The sequence below is a fragment of the Ziziphus jujuba genome, chromosome 1, assembly GCF_031755915.1.
Source record: "Ziziphus jujuba cultivar Dongzao chromosome 1, ASM3175591v1".
Classification (NCBI taxonomy): domain Eukaryota; kingdom Viridiplantae; phylum Streptophyta; class Magnoliopsida; order Rosales; family Rhamnaceae; genus Ziziphus; species Ziziphus jujuba.
This window is the reverse complement of record NC_083379.1, coordinates 1269520-1292060: the sequence shown is the minus strand read 5'-3', so window position 1 is coordinate 1292060 and position 22541 is coordinate 1269520. Positions and strand designations below refer to the sequence as shown.

At 33.0% G+C, this 22541-nt stretch overlaps 3 protein-coding genes across 5 annotated transcripts; all 3 read right to left on the bottom strand.

Moving 5' to 3' along the window:
* Positions 1–326: 326 nt before the first annotated feature.
* Positions 327–1816, bottom strand: LOC107403244 (ribulose bisphosphate carboxylase small subunit, chloroplastic 3). The gene is made up of 3 exons (XM_016013361.4): positions 1208–1816; positions 972–1103; positions 327–810 (listed from the first exon to the last, which is right to left on the bottom strand). The coding sequence occupies exons 1-3, from the start codon at positions 1355–1357 to the stop codon at positions 574–576; spliced, it is 519 nt and encodes a 172-aa protein (XP_015868847.3). The 5' UTR covers positions 1358–1816; the 3' UTR covers positions 327–573.
* A 148-nt stretch (positions 1817–1964) lies between these two features.
* On the bottom strand, positions 1965–4301 carry LOC112488758 (pentatricopeptide repeat-containing protein At5g66520-like). The gene has a single exon (XM_025078442.3). It carries the CDS (start codon positions 4056–4058, stop codon positions 2463–2465), a length of 1596 nt encoding a protein of 531 aa, XP_024934210.3. The 5' UTR covers positions 4059–4301; the 3' UTR covers positions 1965–2462.
* Positions 4302–4598: 297 nt separating this feature from the next.
* On the bottom strand, positions 4599–11428 carry LOC107428695 (VIN3-like protein 2). Of its 3 annotated transcripts, none has more exons than XM_016040987.4 (6): positions 11295–11428; positions 10969–11176; positions 10670–10760; positions 8783–9461; positions 6331–6650; positions 4599–6181 (listed from the first exon to the last, which is right to left on the bottom strand). In XM_016040987.4, the coding sequence occupies exons 3-6, from the start codon at positions 10692–10694 to the stop codon at positions 4998–5000; spliced, it is 2208 nt and encodes a 735-aa protein (XP_015896473.2). In that variant the 5' UTR covers positions 10695–10760; positions 10969–11176; positions 11295–11428; the 3' UTR covers positions 4599–4997. The 3 variants fall into 3 exon arrangements, with proteins under 3 accessions (XP_015896473.2, XP_048335525.2, XP_015895080.2); XM_048479568.2 differs by adding an exon at positions 9983–10085 and having other exon boundaries at positions 10969–11393; XM_016039594.4 differs by lacking the exons at positions 10670–10760; positions 10969–11176; positions 11295–11428 and adding an exon at positions 10475–10628.
* Between the last annotated feature and the right edge of the window lie 11113 nt (positions 11429–22541).

The following is a 22541-nucleotide window of genomic DNA, read 5'->3' as shown; positions in this document are numbered from 1 at the left end:
TTTATCTTATTTTATTGACCTCCTTTATTTAATGGTTGGTTTTATTAACCATTCATACCCACTTGCTAAACAGATCAAATTAAAAAATATTCACATCCACTTTACTAATGCAAATGCTAATTAAAATAATATTCATACTTTTCTCAACTAGAATAAATTGTTCTTATCATCAACTCGACACAAATCGCCAATAGCCATCTGCCCTACACTTTGAAAAGTAGTAAATAAAATGATTACGTACAGTTCAAAGAAACTATGCTTCTTAAAGTGTGTATTTATTATTATTATTATTATTTATTTAAAAAATAAATAAAAGAAGAAAAACGAGGAGGAAGAGACAGAAGCGCTATTATTGAACCATGAAAACACAGCAGCAAATGTCATAACATGGCAATTGTAAATAATAACAAAGAGTACTGATTATATTGAAAATCCTCCTGAAACAGGCAACGAAGATAGTGGTAAACCAACAAAAACCGTGCCACAGAAGAGTTAAGAGAAACAAGAACAACAACCATCTAAAACATAAAGTTCCAAAAGGCTCTATAGAGGAACTGAGAGAAAACTCATTCCTTAGGCCCTTTTAGTGGTAGGCTTCTGAATGAGAAAGGCCATGCACTGACCTTGGTGCTTGTTGTCAAATGCCAGACAGCGTATATAAGCATTTGGGTATGTGTTTTTGCACTCATGGATTTCTTTCAGTACCTGAGAGGCGTCGGTGCAGCCAAACATTGGCAGCTTCCACAGTGTCCAATACCTTCCATCATAGTAGCCTGGAATGCGACTATTCTCCCTGTGCACTCTCCCCACCTTCACAACAAGTTTTAATAAATAAATAAATTGCAAAATTTTGCTGTTCAAAAAAATAAAAAATAAAAAAATAAAAAAAAATCCAAACCCATGTGTCCATGAAAATGATCAATGACTAAATGCAAATTTCAGAAAGCTAAAATTTTGTAAAATCCTCCAACCTCATCAAACTCGAGACAAGGGATCCATCCCTTTTTAAGCATGTAGTCAACCTCCCTTGCAACTGAGTCATCTGAGAGAGGAGGCAGGTAGGAGAGTGTCTCGAACTTCGTGTTGTTGATCGGAGTCCATGTCTGTAAAATTAGTCCATAACACAAACAGGGTTGAGAAAACAGGCTGATGCTTAGATCTTGAATAGTTTTACTAGATAAAACAGATGGGGGAAAAAAAACAGTACCTGCATACACTGAGTCCTGAAACCACTAGAGGCAATTTTGCTGGAAAACCCAATAGTAAAATCCTTAGCCGGAAGGAGTTTAGAAAAGTTGGTCGTCAGGCCAACATAGCCAGATCCAGAAACCGGAGTTCTACAGATTCCAGTAGACATTTTCAAGCTGGATATGATAGCAAAAAGATGTAAAATTTGGAGAGAAAACTATGCGGTGTGGTTGTACAAGGTAATGAGTATTGTGATGGTATATTTGCGAAGGTAGTGGAATTGGTTGAAGAAAATAACAAAAGAAATCAGCTTTTTCTGTTTGTGAAATGATGTATGGTTTTGTATTTGAGTGGTATTTGAGAAGACGGTGGGTACGAGGTGGTAAAGAGTACATATATAGAATGGCTGGTAAAGAGTATTTATAATGGCTCTTAAACCTTGATGTCATCTCAGCTCTTGCTTTTTACCATCTTCACAGCCAGCCACCGTTAATTTGGTGATCAAACAAATGATGGACCCCACCATTACATGGTGCCACTAGGAGTTCTGCAAGTCAGTTTGAAGAAGACGTCAGCACAACTGTTTCTATTCAATTGTAATAGACGGCGTGATCATCGCCAATAGCTTTCTTGGAGCTCGAAAATTTTTTAATGTGGCTGGATGTGGGGATGGTTGCAATGCTTGAATAGCTTCTTCACATACCAAATGGTAAGTGCCTCCTTAAAGTATCGGATAACAAGTTGAACTGTTCAACATCCTGATTCAATGAAAGAAGTAAAAGAACAGGGAAATTTCCATTAAAATATGTGAAACTTCCAATCAACACGATAACCCAACCATCAACAGAAGCATCTTTGGACCAATGGAAAATAGTCAGGGCTGGGTTCCTACTTCCAAGATCTCAAGGGGCTGAGGACACTAGGTAACAGCTCTCAACGAGGATACGGTCATCTCAACAAACTCAAGGGAATTGGTATCGACAAGGAAAGTTGTTTCGAGCATCATTACCCAGCCGCATGAATGTGCCAACTGAAATCGTGGTGAAGACCCAGCAGACATCTTCTCTGCGAACTAAACCATTAGGCAAATTCTTAAGAATACATATAGATAAACCAGAGCAGGCCGGTCAACTGAGAGACATATTACTGAAAATTGCCATACATGCTCCAGGTACCATATGCAAAAGTTTTTGTCAATGAAACAAATCCAGTACAATAGACTGGAAAACTAGCCTGAAATAAATCTTTTAACTTTCCACAAGCTTAGTAGCTTCTTATGCTGGAAATAACAGAACATCATAAATGATTGAAGAGCTTCTTAGTTCCCCCTTTAATTGATTTAAAACTTTGTATATTTTTCCTGAATGAGAATGAGACTTGTCATCAGCTAGAAATTTATGAACGACACCATCAATCTCTATGAAACTCCAAGCAGAAACTGCAACTACGTCTTTGTCCTTCATCATTTTCCTTAGCCCCATCACATATTCCCACCTGCCCATTGTGGCATATATATTGGCTAGAAGAACGTATCTTCCACTATGTTGAGGCTCTAATTGAATAAGAAGCTTCCCTACCTTATCCCCCAACTCGACATGGCCATGCATCAAACAACCATTCAGCAAAGACCCCCATATAGCTCCATCTGGTTCCATTGGCATACTTCTTATCAAGATTTCTGCCTGTTTGAGTCGCCCATAACGAGCCAAGATATCAACAAGGCATCCGTAGTGCTCAATCAGCGGGGAGATCCCATAAACTTTATTCATACGTCCAAAAAACGTCCATGCTTCATTCACCATAGCTTCATGATTACAAGCAGAAAGAACCCCAATAAATGTAACAGCATTTGGTTTTGGTCCATTCATTTCCATTTCTTTGAAAAGCTCAAGCCCTAAATTATTCTTGCCATTAACAGCCAATCCCACGATCATAGCAGTCCAAGTAGTTACATCTTTACTAGGCATAATGCTAAATATTTCCAAAGCATCTTCAATGCACCCGCATTTTGCATAAAAATCTATTAGTGCAGTTCCCAATTCAAGTTCATACTCAAAACCATTTTCATCTACGTACAAGTGAATCCATTTCCCTTCTGCAAAGGCACCTATTGAAGCGCAAGCGTTTAGAATACTGACCAAGAGTGACCCTCTGAGCTTCTCTCTAGCACGATTCTTTAACTCACGAAATAACTCAATTGCCTCGTTGAAGCAGCCATTCCAAACGTACCCAGAAACCATTGCGCTATAAGAAACAGCATTCCTTTCAGGCATTTCATCAAACAGATCACGAGCTTCATCAACCAACCCATTGCTGCAATACCCACTTATGAGGCTGGTCCAACAAACAACATTCTCGTGAAGCCTTTGATCAAACACGCGACAGGCAACCTCCATTGCGCCACACTTGGAATATACGCTTATAAGAGAGCTAATAATATAAGCGTCAAACTCATGGCCAAACTTCACGATCTGACAATGGAGCTGACCAATCAACCGCAATTCAACGCATGCCTTGACCAAAACTGTGAAAGTGCGAGCATTCGGCTCAATGCCTCGACGTCGCATTTTGGTGTAAACCGAGAGACCCATTTCGGGTTGTGCAATTTTCAAGAAACCAAGTACCATGGAATTGCAATCGAAGACATTGGGTACGGGAATTTGATTGAAAACAGCCTCGGCGTAGCGCATGTCACCATGTTCTGATAGAGCGGAAAATGCTAGGAATTTGCTGTTGATGTAGGCGAAACGAGCAAAACCTTGGGTGATAGTATGAGCATGGATTTGCTTCACTTCCTTCATACTTGAGCATCTTTGGAGAAGACGAAGAAATGGAAAGTCTGGGATTGACTTGAAGAAACTTCTGCACATATGGAGGCCAATTCTTCGGAATGATAAATAACATTGATACACACCCTTTTTAACCACTAATATGTATGATTTTTTTTTTTTTCCTCTTTCATACAAACATCTTATATATAAGTCACAAATGACCCAAGTTTAAATACCCCAAACAAATATAAAATATATATAACTTATATATAAATTTCAATTAAAAAAAAAAAGAATCAATTTTAATTTTTTTCGAATTGGTTAAGGATATTAGGCAAGATTATAAATCTCCCTCAATATTACAGTTAGCTGACCATTTACATTATTGGCCAAAAGGCTTCTAGATAAAGGATAAAATATCGTTCTTCTAATAGAGAGTAAATAATTTTTTCTCAATTATGTAAACGGAAAAAGGTCAAAAAGAATTATCGTTTTAGTAAATGGGCAAGCTCACAGTTTCTGCAATGCGATGTAATTGATTCTAAACATGCCAACAAAACACAAATTATCTGCAAAAAAATAAAGATGAAAAAGATTATCAAAAACAAAACTGGTTCTTCAATAGTTGCTACAATGTGATTGAATCCGAAAAATAATATTTTATTGTTCTCATCATCTATAGCCAAACTGATGGATTTCACATTTGTTTCACTGTTCTTTTCAGAGTTTGAACTTCTGTCCGACTATGTATAAATATTCCCATCTTCCACATCCATATAACAATCAGCAAATCAATTGCAAAAATGGAAACTACTTTTTTATGAACTGAGATAGAAATTGTACTACCATAAAGAGATAAAATTTCTAGCATTCTTACACCATAAGAATGGACAAATGACTGATGATAAATATAAATAATGATATTCTAAATGAAGAATGTTAGATGGGGTCTAAAGAATTAACTGCTGCACAAACCCGAATGAGTTTGCGTTTCAAAACTTGTTCAAACCAAATATAGAGACACCCTTTGCCATAGGATTAATGCCAAAGCTTCATGCAAAACCCAGTTGGCACCACAGACACTCGTTTACTCGAAATACTTTCCGAGAAGGTATCCACAAGTTGCCCTGCAAGGGATGCTGGATCCTCGATAAAATTATCAACGAATACCTTCACTATTCTTACTTCCTGAGGAGTGGCTCTCAAGCTGTACCAAGTGAGAAATTTCTGCCTGAAGTTCTTCTCAATATGTCCCTCACACTCTAGCCACCTGATCACCTTCACATAATACTCAAAATCCCTGTCCGAAAGACCATTCGCCGTACAGTCCTCATCCAGCCTTTCCCCACTTCTCTTCTTTGATGTGCTTCCATCTTGGGGTTCCTCTCCTTTCCCAGTCCCATTTTCCTTATCCTTGCTGCTCGATTTTGATCTCCCATTCCTTCCAAGCCCATCCTTGAGTATTTCCAACTTGCAAGGAGTAATAGGCAAGCTGGCTTCTGAACTACCAATAACTGGTACACATTCCAGTCCAGTTCGAACTGGAGTATTTGAACCATCATCAGTGCTCGTGTCTTCAATAATTTGGTCATCAGGCAATTGCTTACTGTCAAGTTTTAAGACCTCAGAATTAGAGATGGACCCCACCATCCCCATGCCATTTTCCTCATCCAACAAAGAAATGGTATCCGCTGGGGTTCCTCCACCTGTGTCATTACAGTCTATGGCATCATTTGATAGCTTAGCAGAAACAATCTTCTCACTGTCCTTGCAATAGGTAAGATAATTGTCTGCTCGGTTATCAGCTTGGTCACTAAATGGATTAATGTTATTAGTTTCATCTTCTACTGAAGACGGATTAGAAAGGCTGCTACAGTTGGTTGCAGGGCTTTGACTTCTTTCCATTACCGAGCTATTATCTTCTCCACCGGTGCTTGTTGAGAACCGAACTTCAAAGGTACCCAACTCAGTTTTACCATCAAATAAAACAACTTTGAAACTATATTCTGTAGCAGGAGTAAGCCCCGTAACAATAAATCTTGTATTTGGGGCATACAGTGTACAAGTTGGTTCTTTAGGATAGTTCATATCATGAGCCTTGCAGTGCCATAAAGTGTAACCATTCTTTTCTGATAAAGAGTCTACAGAACCCAAGATCACGGTGAGGGACGTTGCATGGACATCTTCAAATTTAACCATGTCTGGAGTAATTAAATTTTTTTCTGAAAATGTAAATACATAGAATGGCAGACAAGTCACTAATCACCTTGACAACTGAAGTCTGAATGTAATATTATTTCTACTGAAAAGCTGGAGTGAAACAAAATCCGGCAACTATGGTTCTATTACAAGACTATGACATATAGATTACCTTTAATTATAGGATTTGGCATTGGATGTGAGATTGCGTTGGAAAGGATTGACTCCAGCAACTCCAGAGCAGAAGCACAAAGCTTCTTAACCTCTGTACCAGAAGAAAGCCTGTTGACAATACCCCTACCCATCTTTACAGGTAAACCAGTCAATGGACCCACATCAGCTTGAAGCTTCTTTGCAGCTTCTTCCATCATATCATACAGCTTTTGATATTTTTCAGTTCCTCTAAGTAGCTTTTGGCTTAAGGAGACACGATAACACAGTATGTCCACCCGCCTGGTATCATTTGCAATCACCAATTGTTTTCTGCAACATCTGAATATATTCAAGCACCAAACAACAATTAGATTGCACTTTAACATATAGGACATTGAACAATGGGAGGAAAGTAACATATTGCAGCAAACACAATATAGCAAAACAGTTTTAGTTGCTATTTACTTTTAAAAATTGCATTGCAAAGAACAGGAACATACACCAAAATGATTAAACAAAATTTTTAACTCCATTAAATGACAGAAATTTTGTGAGATTTCCAAACAACTAGAAGTTGGTTATGTTTCAACAGCTCACCATGTCTAATACTCATTTACTTGTCAAAAGATTGTTTAAAACTCGCACTACATACTGAAAAGAGCACTTTTAAGGTAAATTTTGGGAAAGGGAGCAAGAATCTTCCTGTGCATGATTATATAAACTTATGCAACACAATCCTCATAAAGAGCCTCAAGGACTGTAAGTCTATCTCTTCTCTCTCTGTGTGTATCTACTTTTGGTCGAGTGACTGTACATTGAGTCTCCCTCTCAAGGAAAACAATGACAAACAAAAGCTTGCCTAATACCTTCTTTCATTGTCTGCATGCTCCTCATTGAGAAGTTCACCGGGTTAATTTACATTGCTTTGAGATTTTGATAGTTGTCAACTGTAATCGCTTCATACTCCAGAACCCTATTTATAAGCAACAAATTTTTAATTTGTTCATAGATCACCACATACTTTCCAAAGCCACCACTTCAAACCATAACACACTTAGGAAACAGTCACTAGTTACCTGCCACTACTCCTAAAAACCAACTAATAAAAACCATATCCTAAAATTGAACTTCTGGAAAAACAAAATTGTGATAGCATTCAGAAATACATTAAAATACTATCCACCATCCATAGCCTTAACTAGAAAGTCCACGCTAAAATATTGTCCTAGATCTGACCTCCACTAATAACACCAAACAAAACCCAAACTTAAAAGGAAACAAAAGACGAAAATGGCATCTCAGAAACCAATCCACGTGGTATTGAACAACAGGAAACATGAGACAAAACAAAATTGCAATATGACAAATCCTACACAACAGATAGAAAGATACCCAACTAACACTAAACAACGCTAAAAGCCTAACAAAGAACAACTACTTTGAAATAAGACCACTTCGTACGAAGAGACGGAAAACTAATGGCTATAACCCCCATACTAGTCTAATTATATGTGCATTCTGTTAAATAATTTATAACATTGGAAAGTTCAAAACTAGTAAACCAGCAGTTATCCTGTTACAAACCCATTGACCACTGAAGTAACATTCTCAAACAGTGAGCATGGAAGAACAACAACTTTTTGGACATAAGAAGCTCAAATTTTACCAAAAATATATTCCTATAGCAGACAAGATTTTGAAAATTTCTCTCTCATGACTACAGCTCCCACATAAATAAAGTTGACAATATTGACTTATCCACCTTAAACCTTCATTGAAGATAATATTGATTCGTCTATCTTTTTTATTCAAGTATTCTTTGCCTATTTGACTTCCTAGCTTGCACTTGCCTAAAGGACTTTTTAAAGGCTTGAAAGGAGAGGTGGAACTCAGTGGAAACCAACTTCCACTACTGGGACTGATTCCATTCCTCCTTTTGTGGAATAACCGGTGCAAGTCTTTTCTGTTACAGTAAGAGTTTTTGAGTAAATAGAAGCTCTGGTCCTATCTGCTGCTGGTGATGAAGTCAGTTAAGAAAACTCGGTTGTTGGAGAAAGAGCTGCTCTCTTTTCACGATAAGTGACAAAACCATAAGATGACTTACTTATCCAATAGATCACTCTTTCTCAACCCAAAGCATTCACCAGGATTTTACAGATCTTTGTCCACACCTGATGATTCAACAAAATAAAACTCAATCTGTATACTCAAATATACAAGTTTCCAATAGAAGCTTCTAATGACATATGATGTCAATCACTTGACAAAGATTTAGATTCTTCTTGATATTTCAGACTATCCTAACGCAATTGGATTAACTTACAGATTGAAGCTCCAAACAGAAGCTTCACTAGATGACAGTGCTTTTATGTATCGGTTTTCCAGCTAGAAAAGGAATCATCTGATGAAGCACATGGAATATTAAAATCCAAAAAAAATGTAACTACCGAGAGAATATGAGGAATATTTACCCGAGCAAATCATTCACTTTCCCACAAGATACACAATAAAAGCTCCCATCCAGATCCCCACGTGGTCCCTCTTTACCAATACCTGAACTTTCATGTTTTAATGCACACTCAAGATGGCATGACATGCCACATGAATCACCCTGAAATGGAGCCTCCGAGCTGCAAATCAACCACAAGCTAGGATCTTTGTTGTCATCATACTGATAACAGATGCAACATGAACACCTCTTGCAAAATGCATCTTCTCGACTAACCACAGCTCTGCAAGCTGAGTTTTTGCAGTAAACAGTATTAGCTGTATCGCTACTGCTGCTATTGATTGATAAATTGCTTGCTACAGCAGGTAGTCGGGATGGCTGATCAGTTTTCCTCTGCCTTTTCGTAGATCTTTGGCTTGGTGCCGGAGAAGACTGTGGATCAAGGTCTGTTGCAACTTCGTGCCCCCCAGATTTCTTTTCAGATACAAGTTTCAGAAGGTTCTCTATAATTTTTAACTTTGTCAAGCCAGTATACTTCCTTTCTTTTCCCATCTCTGCACACAGGACCTGTAAAATCTCCTGTCGGCTCCAAGACTGTAGCATTTCAGAGGCACCATGTGACCAATTTGATATTTCATAGACAAGTTCTCTCTTTTTCTCCATGCTTAACTTAGTGCATTTTGAAGGGTCAAGGGAAACTCCTGAGGTCAAGGAGAAAAAAGAAAAATGTTAAGCATATAGAAAGTAGAGAGGTCAAACATATTAAAGAGGCATATTTCTCTAGAAGCCCACAAAAAATTGGGGGTTACAGAAGATAATGGACGAATGAAAATTCAAAAATCTGAAAGAACCAACTCGTTATCAAAATTTGTTGGTCTTAAAATAAGAGATGTTGATGATCAAAAAAAAAAAATTATGCTTTTTCCACAATTAGGATGATTACTTTTTACCCATCACAGCAGAACATGTTAAGAAGGAATTAGAAACAACGAGATTATTTGCTAGATAACCTAACAAACTAACTAACACGGACCTATATTACAGTCACCATTCAGTTCTTAGACTCATTTGAGAAGCCTAGTCTTTTTTTTTTTTTTTGGGTCATAACAACCAAATTAAAGTAAATCATACAAGCTGTACCAAATGAATAAGAAATGGTTGACTTGCATTAACAAAGACAGCCAGCCTAACTACATTGAAGTATAATAGGGGGACACCCCACATTTTTGGGCATAGAGACCATCAGGCCTACGCGTATTTTTGGATAGCATACAGCTTCTTTTGACCTCCAAACGCCTCTGGCTCTGCATTTTCCATAAGAATTGCTGCATGGATTTTTTGACAAGGTAGCGTACTCGTGAATTCCAATTCATCATAAAATATTTGAGCCTCTTTCACAAAATGCAAAGACATATTCTTATAGAGTGAAAAAGACACCACTCAGTTACATCATCAGATTAAACGCAGCAACGGGTCGTTTCCCAAATTTTAAAATAAAATAAAAAAAAAATGCAGCTAAGGGACTCTTAGATATATCAACCACAAATTAGATGAGAAAGAAATAGGCGTTCCATCTTAGGGAAGATGATTTGACAAGATCAAACATCTCTCTAGAAACAACAAACACTACACAAAAATCCATAGATATAAAAAGAAAAAAAACCAAAAAAAAAAAAAAATTATACGAGAAAGGATCGCAAATTCTCATCAATACCCGTGAAATGACAACCAAGCAGATTGTAAATCCACACAAAGATTTGGCCTTCATAGTCATCAATAAAAAAAAATCATACCAAACATCCAAAAAACCAAGATGGGCAGCTTCTTCAAAATTCCATACACTCCAGGAATTAGAACCCAGAAACAATTTGATTTAAGATAGAAAAAACAGAGGACAAATAAGGGTTACCCTCCAAAGAAGAATCCGTAGCCATAGCTTTCGAATAATAATGACCAAGTCAGCACACTACATTAGCACCAAAAACCCATCTTCCGTAAGCCTGCAAATAAGCCAATACTCAAGAGGGGAACAAAAAGAAAAATAAAAACTAAACACGTATAATTAACAGAACTGAAACTAAAAAATAAATAAAAATAAATAAAGCCCACAAGACAGAAAAAGGAGGGGGAGAGAGAGAGAGAGAGCGAGAGACATAGAGAAAGGAGATTATGATGAGAGACAATGAAAGGGAATGGAATAACAAATACCAAGAAAGGACGCTTGAAATTCTGCCACAACCATCGAATCCTTGACTTATTTTCTTCTGGGTATCTTCTCTTTCTCCATATCCCTTGGTGGGTTTTCTTTTTCTTTTATGGAGACGAAGCAAAGCAGCTCTACCCAAATCCAAACCCCCAAAACCAACAAACCCAAAGGAGATTCCAGGAGAACTCTCCTACTGCGATTTTACGCTCACTGTGAGCAAAAAAAATACCACCAATTATATAATATACATTTATATAATATATATATAGTATTATAAATTTAATTATATATATTTATATATTATGCGTATTGAATTGAAGCGCTGTACAGCGGCAAAAGCGGCTGCATGTCATCTTCTTTTTCACCTCTCTTTCACTCTCTCTCTCCCACCTCAACGTTGCTTTTGTTTCATTCTTTCTTTTTTTTCTTTTTTCCCCTTCTTTTTGTTGGTTTCCCAAATATTTATATATTGGCGTTCTGAAATCTTTGGTTATTGTTGTACCCTTTTAGTCTTTTTATATGTATAAATTTATTATTGGAAACTCATTGTTTACATAGCACTGAAAAACACTAAATACAGTGACACTGAATTTTAAAAAAGTTTTTTCCTAATTCATGAAATAATTTATTATTTTTAGTTTACTACTATATTTATTTATTCAACAAAAATATGTTTTATTTTTTTCTCTCTCAAACCCAAAAAAAAAAAAAAAAAAACGTTTTCCTTTTAATTACTATAAATGATTTTTTTTGTTGAAAAAACGTTCTATAAATGAATGTTCATGATTTTGTGCCAAATTCTTAGTTGTTTTCACATTAACCTTTTTCTCTCGAGTATTATTTTGCCAAAATAAGGATAAAAGTCTTCTAGAAAATATAGACACCAAAAAAATAGTGAAAAATAATTTAACTTGACTTTAATACTTTTCTTCCAATTGAAACAGGGAAAAATAAAACGAACCTATGAAAAAAAAAAAAAAACGCTATCGCTATCTTTATAACTTACGAGAAATGTTACTCCATTAATATTCAATTAGAAAATAACAAGGGTATATAAGTAATCACACTCTTAATAAAGGTATCCATAGGAGTAACATGTACAACTAGTACCTATACATTGCATATGCACTCCATGTTGACGTTGTTCATGAAATTAATATAGTAATTAATGATATATTAAGAAATAGCAAACCTATAAAAGGATATTTCATATTAATAATTTTATTTTTTTTGGGAATAAAATGGATAACTCTAATGGTTAAATACCATATCATTTATTACGTATGAATTCAAATAATAAAAAAATAAATATTTGAATAAGTTGTATATAGAAACTTTGTCATATATATATATATATATATATATATATATATGTGTGTGTGTATTGGCATTTTTTTTAATGCTAAATTGGGATGCCACATTCACATTCAATAAATGAGGTAGAGGGCTCCATGATATTATTAAAAGATATTTTTTTTATTCGTTAAAAAAAATAAACAAAAGGAAAAATTAGGAGCACAACTGTCAATACACAAGCAACTATATTGGAAAATAAATAAATAAACAAATGAAAGGTGGTAATTTTTGCAGTAATTAAATAAGAAAAAAGTACATGAAACCAACCAAAAGTAAAAAAGAGAGGATAGAGATGTCAATTCACGAAAGTAGCGCCCTCATGTAAAGTGTGGGATAAGGGAAAAGGGTAAGGGGATGGCAATGCATGATTTTTCTTAAAGTTTGTTCACTTCTTATTTCTACAATCATACTGCTCCCCATGCCAACCAATTAATGCCTTTGCCCTTGTGAGAGACACTCTACACCCTTTTCTTATCTCATTGGACCAACATTGATAATATTGCTTAGAATTTGGTTGCTGATTTTCTTGCCATATTAACCTAATTTTTACCCTTTTTCTTCTACCTTTTTCTTTTGCCCACATTTGACAAGTTTTCTAGAAAGTTTCTTGGTAAATAAGATTTGTTTTGTAGAAAGTTATTAATAAAAATAGTAAGTCTAAGACGACCAATAAGTGATGGTCTCACCTTCTTTCTATACCAATTATGATGCTTTTATTTTTTTGTTTTGGTACATAAATAGCAAATCTAGAGGTAAAGGGGGTTCTTTTGTATATAAATAATGATCCGTAGGCTTTTCAAGTTTGTCATTTGGCACATTTCCTAAACCCATAAATTACCATGAAAAACTGTTCTAGCAAAGCAATTTTTTTTTTTTTTGGGTAATTTAGCAAAACAATTGTTTACAAGAATTTGAATCCCTCCACCCCAATACATAAAAAGAAAAAAATAATAATAATAATAATAATAATTTTTATTTTTATATTTTTAGAACAGTTTTATTTTGAGTATATATCCCAACAAACTTTATAGCTATTAAAATCCAAAAAGATATTTTCAAATTGTGATGGTGATGTGCTGAGCTCTATATTAAGGGGATTAGCTTCAATAGCTAAGCGTTAGATTGTGTTGTCGTTTTCTTATTGGAATTGGGTAGTGGTTGGCACATAGTAATATATGTTATTTCAGTATATGTGTTAGCTTTATGAGAGCAAAGCAATGACTCTTTATGTTCGATTAGAGAATGGCATTTTTTTCAGTTTCAATGAATTCTATACATCTTCCTCCTAGTCAAAGTGCACTTAAAAAACTAAAACAAATAGAAAGATACCCATAATCATTTTACCTCTTATATCATAATAGAATATTAGAATATATAATATAATATATTTGTATATATTATGACATGAAATATGAAATGCTATTACATGATTGCCATTCTTCAAAGCTTTTCAATTAGAATGCCACGAATTTTCATGTCTTACCAACTTTTTTCTTTCTCTTTTGTCTTATTATTGTGGGTTTGGTATAGTTTTCCTCAATTTTCTAAAAGGTAGGTCAAAAACTTCTTCAAGTTTACAAACTTGGACCATGAATTTTCTTGTTTTGTTTTCTTTTTCAACCTCAAAAGCAGCCCACAAATACTTGCAGAATTCTTTGCAAATATGATATCACACACATTTTACAAACCCTTGGACTTGACCATGTGGGTGGGTCGTATCCGTACTCATGGCGTTTGAGTCGTAATTAGCTGGCTCTGAACCGGTCTTACTGCTTCCATTTCCACACTAATTATCATTTATTTAGACCTTTTTTTTTTTTCTTTTTTTCCTAATGTTAATATATTACACTTTGACCTTGTCCACAACATTGGCCATTGGAATTTCGTATACTAATTTAATTTTGTCAACGAGAAAACATGAGACTCATGAGGCAGTCAAATGACATTTATGCCCTTCTCATGGATGATAAGATAATCCTTACAAGGCAACAATTTGATTAGATACTAACCACCTTGATAATATCATTGGAGTTTGTAGATATACTTATTAATTAAAAAACATAGTATTCAAAGTTAGGACAATAAAAAAATTGAGAGAGGGAGAGAGAGTTTGGTGGAGATGTTAATAACGTGGAGGTGCATAATTGGTGAGAGTGCGAGAAATGATTATGAGTTAAAATAAGATTTTGTGATGTAGGAAAGAGTAGTTGATTAGTGAAAGGGAAAGAGACGTATCCCTAACCAAAAACCCTCAGCATAAAATTAAAGATAATATTAAATTATTTAATTATTAATATTAATTAATTAAAGTTTTATTATGATAAGAAGGATAAGGAAATTGGGCGCCGACAAATTTAATATTAACCTGTCGTTGCGAAACAGACTCCACATGAGATTTTGGATGCAATGGATGGATGGATGGATGTGGTGGATGAGAAACCGATATAAAGTCTGAACCATGTTGTTTTTTATGTGGCCATTTCCACGTTCAAACGGACCTTTCTATTGCCACCTGTCTTTCTTGCACTGGATTCGATGGTTTTATGTACAATCAATCGTCTTGTGTTGTGTGGTTAGTTAATCATCCACTTTTTTCATCAAACCGTCCAAATGCTTCAACTCTAATTTTTTTCCTTTTCTTTTTTTTTTTTCACTTATCCTTTTGTTCAAAGTTTGTTAAGTCACTTTTAATTTAATTGCAAAGTGATTAGTTTGATGCTGGGATTTTCCAAATCAATTGGCACTGAAACAAGTTGTTGATTAAGAAAGATCATATTTCATAGTAAAATCTACCCCTTTTCCATATAAAAGGTACCCAATTTCTAGACTTTGTTTTGCACCTCCTACAATTACAAATCAGCTCTATCCAAAATTGCATTAAAAAAATAAAAATAAAACCTATTTGTTTATTGGCAATCTAATAATTCTCTGTCCATTTTATTATTTATTACTAGTAATTATCATCCCCAATAAATTTTTATTGATTTGATAAATATTAATTTATTATATTTAATATTTTTTTAAAAAAATAAAAATTTAATCTGAAAAAAGTATATTCTAAATAGTACTCAATTAAATTATCTTGCTAGCACGTATAGAGGCATGGTTGTCAAAAGGTGCACTACGTTACGAAACGGTGACCAATAAAATTTAAAAAATTGATAGCAACTTGATACCCTTGGTACTATCATCACTGTTTCAATGCGTAAATGAATGAAGAGGAGTGGGAACCTATGTCAGCTACATTTTACTGCAAAAGGAGTGTGGCCCCAAAACCAAACCTACTTACAATTTTTTTACCAAAAAAAAAAAAAAGAAAAAAGAAAAACTTAATAACAATTTCGATATAAATATATAATATATATAAATGAGCAAAAATGATATCTTAAAACATTTTTAGTGAGAGATAGCATCCATAGTAATTAAATTTACAGATTTATAAGTAGCTATCTTCTACAATTGTTTTTTTCAAAGTTTTTTATTATATTAAAATTGTATATATATATATATATATAGATATAATGAATGATTTATGAAAAGCAATTATGAAAAATAATCATTTATAGTTGTTAAATCACATAAATCATTCATATCTAAAAACTGTGAATGTTCTTTTATAATTTTTCTTCATAAAATTTTCACTATATCATTTAAAAAAAAGGATAATGTATATGCCATTTAGATCGATAGCCTTTAAAGGACAAACCCAGTTTTTGGGATAAAACAGAGCCCTCTATTATGCCAAGCAAATGATAAATGAAGCTGTAAAACTATAATATAAATATTACACAAAAAAAAACAAAAGGAATAGTTTACTTTATATGCCTGAATTAGGAACCAAAACGAAAATTAAGCAAATTGGGCAGCAGCCAAAATGCCAGTCAAATACTAATTGTCATATTCGTGTATACATATATATATATACATATATATGCACAAATATATAATTATAATATGAACGGCATAAACTTCAACTTCCAGCGCACCAGACTCCAAAACAAAAACGCTGTAAGCATATAGCCTACAACTACATAATATATATAAATATGGAAAGCTGCAAGAAAAACAGAGAAAAAGGAAATTAATGACCAAAATTTTGTTGGTAATTAAAGTCAATGATGAACTAGACTTTGCATCACCAGATAGAGTGAAAGGTCAAAGGCAATAATATATATATCCTATTAATAATAAATTAATAGAATGCATATATATAAGATATATTAATTAGCAATTAATATTATTTTGTTATTAGAATAAGAAAAGAAAAAAAGAAAAATGATTATCAGATCTTGACAAGTTTCCCCGTATCTTTTTTTTTTTTTTTAAATTGAAAGATTAATTGGAGAAGTACGACATAATATAGTTATAAACGTAAAAAGTTTTTCACTTTTTATTCTTTAAAGGTAATAAAAAAAAAAATCTGATTTGAAAAAAGTGCATGAATATGTTCCATGCAGCTAATGTTGTAAACTGGTTAATTAATTACACCAATATTGGAATTCATACTGAAAACTATGGCACTAGAATTTTTAAGCAATTTTTACTCGTTTGGCCTGTGCTTCCGCATTCGTAACACAATCATAAATTATAATTAAGCAAATACACAAATTGGGTGCCAATCAACAAGATTCATTAGCGCCCACTATCTCAGCCACTTGGAAAAAAAAAAACTTAAAAGGAGATATATATTGAGAGCATATGTATAGATATGGTCATATATTTTATACAATTGGGACATGCAGCTGTCCAACCAAAAAATTTAAAATATATAAATCATATATTATATTATGTGGACCATATATACGTAGTAGCCAATAATGACATGAAATCATTGCATATTTGGAATCATGTATCTCTCTCTCTCTCTCTCTCTCTATGTATATATATATATATATATAATTGCGGATTAATTCAAGTTGATGAAAACTCACTTTGAGGATGTAATTCACATATGAATATATAATATTTGGCGCAAAGCAAGCAGTTAATAGATTCTATATGGTAGTTGGAAAATGTTGGGACTATTAGCCACAGGAGTCAGTACTTTTGGACGTACAGGATCAATTATACTATATATAGGACACTAGAAAAAAAGACAGAACATAATTTTTATGGATCATCATTATTGCATGAATAGTTGCAGACTCCATAAATAAGGAAAAAACCAAAAAACAAATATTCACCCAAAAAAAACAAACAAACAAAGGGTGAAAAAGTTGAGAACCTTATCTATATATATATAGGATCATCACTTACTAAATTAGAATTTTAAAAACAAATTATTAATTTAGATTGTTTTTCAGGATTTACTATACGTATCAGTTTCAATCTTTATTGGATATATATTTCTAATAAATTATTATTCTTTTTATTATGGTTTAAAATATTTAAAAAAAATTTAATATTTTTTTAAAATTTTTATTTTTTGAAAGAATCGAAATAAAACAAATTTTTATAATTTTTTATCAATATTTAATATTTTTTTATATTTTTATAGATATTTTCGTATTTTAAATTTTTAATATTTATGTCGATATCAATTTTTTAAATTTTGTTTTATATATATATATATATATATATATATATATATTAAAATACATGATGAGGCAAAGATGTGACAGATGAGCAAAGCAACATAAAAGTACCTCTTTAAAGATAAGCTCTTTTGTGAATTTCCGAAAAAATATCTTGCTCAGCCACAAAACTTGATCAAAACTTTAGGCACTACAAAGTCTAAGATTAATTAACCACAAAGAATTCTCATTTTGCTTTTTGGCTAAGAATCTCAAGCAAAGGACGAAGAGCACATAAATGAAGCAAGAGCAAGCAAACAAGTTTTGAGTGCAATACACGCCAGCTTTTGCAAAAGGAACCTCAAATTTTATGCTCCTTTTAAAGTTTTTGTAAGCTTGTTAAGCAAGCGTTGCTGCACCGCAAGAAACTCAATCTTGTCATCCATAAGAAAAGACAAAATCTTATCTACTCTTTAAAAATGTCACACTTTTTTTTTTTTTATCTTTATGTCCGAGTTACCTATATACATGTCAAATTATTCAAATTGAATATATGCAAAATGTTCTTACGACAATGTATTGTTCAGTAGAAAAATATACTTATCAAACCAGAACTTGATATAACTAATTTCAAAAGGTTGAACTCGTGAGAGGTGGATCGGAATTAGATTATATATTTTAACCACATTCATGTATAGACAAAAAAGGCGAAATCCATAATGACTCACAAATTTGTGGTTAAAGAAAACGAAACAATATGGGACTGGCACGTCCTGAACAGAAAAACCAAGATCCAACATGTGAAAGATGACATAGTTTTTGAAAACATGTAGCAGTAGGGATTGAAAGTCTTAAAATTCGCAACTATGATTCCATATTAAACCACAACTCAGAATTTGTAATAAGTAGACCAGAATTGGATTATATATTACAGCATAAAAATTCTACTATAAGGATGTTTGATGATTTTTTCATTAAAATCTGACTTATCAACTCTTGAATTGTTTCAAAATTCAATATCCAAATATATAGTTAAGTTTTAAATAATATCATACAAGGTTCACTTTATTTTATTCTCAAATTTTAATATTTTATAAAACTCATATAATCCATTAAAACATTTTGAAATCTATACCTTTCAAGTAATCTATATGAAAATTATCAAAATATCATAATAAAAGATTTACTGTATTTTAACAATATTGTTTTAAGATAATAATTCTAAATATGAAATCCTATTTTCAAATCAATGCACATTGAAAGACAGATAAGAAGATAATCAACATTAATTAATTAGTTGCTTAAAAATATTGATTTTTAATCTCAGCAGTCTTCGACCTACTTGTACACATGTCTCTTCCTCGTAATGAAATGGGTATTTTTCATAATTTTCCTTTTATGCATACCTAATATTTATCGGTTTACTTCTTTGTTTCTACCTGGAATAATTTCTTGATGAGAAATTTCTTTTTTAGCACAAAAGGACAGAAAAATAAAATTAGAAGATGTACAAAAAGTTTATTATGTCCTCTATCGTTATGGTTGCTCATTAATTAATTAAACGTGGAACTATCCGTTTTGAATTTCTAATTTATTTATTTACCTCGAGTTCTTTTTGATTTTCTGGATATATAGTTTGCCTGTAACTCAGAGTTCATGTTGCCTTATTATCTATTCCCTAAGTCAGATTATAAATTACACTTAGAGCAAATACTGTTAACCCTGATGTCAAACCTATATTCCATATAAAATATAAAATCCTTAATTAAAGCCACTTTTTATCTATCCTTCAGCTTAAGCAACATTAAAGAAAATTGATTAACAACTAGACAAGGAAAAGAAAAATAAAAGCTCTGCTACAACATAATAAATAATGGTTAGATTAACAAATTTAAGAGCGCTAAATTAGTTCAAACTTATTATTATATGCCTGCACCTGTACCAATGCACGTGAAATGACAGTCATGGAACATAAAGTTAATGTGATTAGTACATATTTTAATAGTTTGTAGTACTTTTGAAAGAAAAAAAATTATTTCATATTAATGTTTATCGAAGTTAACATAATTAATAATATTTATAAAAAAAAACTTGCTAATCAAGCGAATTCCCCACCATCATCAGAACCTAGTGACAAAATGCTGCTCGCTGGTTAGACCCATCTCAATTTCAATTGGTCGATGTGCTTTGTAAATTGCGTAGACAAAAATATATATTTTCAAGGAATTCTGCAATCATGCTGCGTAATGATATCAAAAGCTTTGATTTGACGTTAAGAATGAATTTTGCTGAATAAATTGCTGATCAAATTCAAGGTTGTGTATTTCAACTGCATGTATATGCTAGTTCTTTCAGAGGAAATTAATTTTAAAAATAAAAATTGGTAAAATGGAGGGCAAAACAAATTTGACATTAAAATTCAAAAAAAAAAAAAATCTACCCTATTTTTGTAAATGGTAGCTTCCCCTTCGATACATAGGTGGCACTTTGAGAAAAAAAAAATTTCAATAGGACGAGCACATCATACATTTTACTCACGCATGAGTAAGTCTACATGTGAATCTCATCAATGGATATTAATAGGACGTACTGAGCTCTCGTCCCATTTTTATTTTCTTGTCTTCAGGAGTACCACAAATTTACCCTTTGACTCCTAAAAATTCACGTAAAGTGGGGATGGATATTATATTATATAGTATAATGATTACTAGCTATTATCAAATTACAATGATTTCTGTTAATTGCCACTTTTTTAGTAATTTAAATGCAAGAACAAAGGAACCTTATCCAATGTCAATCATGGTGCTAAGCAAGATGCTAATTAATTAAAACAGGCAACAAATTAACGCATGATTAATTTTTGTCTTGTGGTACTGAAAGCCAACATCAAATGCATAGCCTTTCATGATTCATGATGCTATGCGATAGGCGCTGAATGTCACGCTACGCTACACAATAATTCACCTAGTATAGACACAGGGCAAGTTCTATTGATGATATCACATTGAATATTTAAAAATTATTTTTTTGGGTTTAAAAGAGGAGTTGTATTAATTAAAAAAAATAAAAATAAATAAACATATAAGTAAGCACGCTGTCAATTAATCAATATGTGGTTGTCATACCACTTTTATAGTTAATAATATTTATAAAATTTTTAGAAATGATAAAAGCAGAAACAAAGTCAGAGTAAGTATTACAAAGCCTCCAGTTCAAGACTATATGTGCGAGCTTATTATTTTGTTTTAGGGTTCAAACAAAAGAAATGGAATCAAAAAGAGGACAAAAATCTAACATATTCTTAGTGAATCCTGCAGGAGACTAGTGGCTAGAGGAATTTTTCAAATTATTGAGGCTTTGGATAACAGCTTTGGTATCACTTTCGCAACACAAGTTGAGGGGCTTTGGCTTCAGAAATGTCAATTTTACGCCAAGAAGCGGCCGGACGCGCCCAGATCGGGCCGGCGAAGTCCGTGGCGGCCGACGAGGTGGGTCGCCAGATTTTCTCATTTTCTGGCCGTTTCAGGCCAACCCATACACCTTTTCTACTATTTTTGACCCCTCTGAGCTCATTTCCGTGGTTATTTTATCAAAATTCCTCACCATTTGAAAGATCCGACAACGAGAAATTCAACCGAAGCTTCAACAGTGTTTTCCAACCACCGGAGGAAACTTTGGACCAAGGTGAGCATACTGATGAGTTCCTTGTCTCTTGGGCTTTCCCTCAATATAGATTTTGTAAATTTTGGAGGTTTTTTTTATAATTTTTCTATTTTTAGATCAATTAGTTAATTTTCGGATAAATTGGGGAATGTATTTAGACAAAATTAGTCAATTTAGTTAAAATTGGAGTTAAATTAGTGAAATTGGATATTATTATGACCCATTAGGTGGTTCAATTTCAAAATATTAGGCTTCGGGTAAAAATCCCCAATTTTGGGTACCGGATCCTAAAGACACGCGGTATAATTGGACTGTCCGATATCCAATTTATGCAATTTTGTAATACTGTAAATCATTTTGAGACATTTGGGTTATACAAGTGTCTCTAGTTTAGTTGTTTGGAGCCTGAGAATATTTTATTATATTACAGGCATTTGAGTTGAGCCTGGAGGCAATCCTGTAGAGGAGCAGGCATGAGCATCTGCAGTACTGTGAGTGGTTATACCATTTTTAAATGTTTTGGGTATATAGTATAATACATATGTGGTTTAAATATTTTACGTATATACCATTTGACTAAAATGTTGTTTTATGCATATATAAATATTTGCTTTCACATATATGTGTTATCATTTTATATGATTTTTGATAATATTTTAAGTGATTTCTAATTTTAATGGGCCCATAAATGGACTTGTGGTATTTAAATATTTTGGTAATTAAATTGAGGTTTTAAATCATTTTGGAAACTATTTGGTTTGAGAAACCATATTGAAAATCATATAATTTTAAGCACGATCAAATATTTTATAATCTTATATGCTTAAAATTGGTTTATGGTGAATATATTTTACTGTGGTATTTCTTATTTTCTTATGAAATGATGTTTTGAGAGTTTTGAAGTATTTAATTAAGCGGTGGAAGTTTAAATGTTAAATTATGATTTATGATACAGTATCGTTTGAAAAAGTATATATATATAACCTTACAAGATTATTTTATGTATACTGTATTGGTTATTTTTAAATTGATGTACCATGTAA

Excerpts from the sequence above, each read along its gene's own strand:
- LOC112488758 (XM_025078442.3), bottom strand. The coding sequence starts at position 4,058 with ATGTGCAGAAGTTTCTTCAAGTCAATCCCAGACTTTCCATTTCTTCGT.
- LOC107428695 (XM_016040987.4), bottom strand. The coding sequence starts at position 10,694 with ATGGCTACGGATTCTTCTTTGGAGG. Across the intron at positions 9,462-10,669 it reads TACGGATTCTTCTTTGGAGG|GAGTTTCCCTTGACCCTTCA; the intron begins GTAACCCTTATT and ends CCTTGACCTCAG. Across the intron at positions 6,182-6,330 it reads GCCAAATCCTATAATTAAAG|AAAAAAATTTAATTACTCCA; the intron begins GTAATCTATATG and ends TTACATTTTCAG.
- LOC107403244 (XM_016013361.4), bottom strand. The coding sequence starts at position 1,357 with ATGTCTACTGGAATCTGTAGAACTCCGGTTTCTGGATCTGGCTATGTT. Across the intron at positions 1,104-1,207 it reads TCAGGACTCAGTGTATGCAG|ACATGGACTCCGATCAACAA; the intron begins GTACTGTTTTTT and ends CTAATTTTACAG. Across the intron at positions 811-971 it reads CTTGTCTCGAGTTTGATGAG|GTGGGGAGAGTGCACAGGGA; the intron begins GTTGGAGGATTT and ends CTTGTTGTGAAG.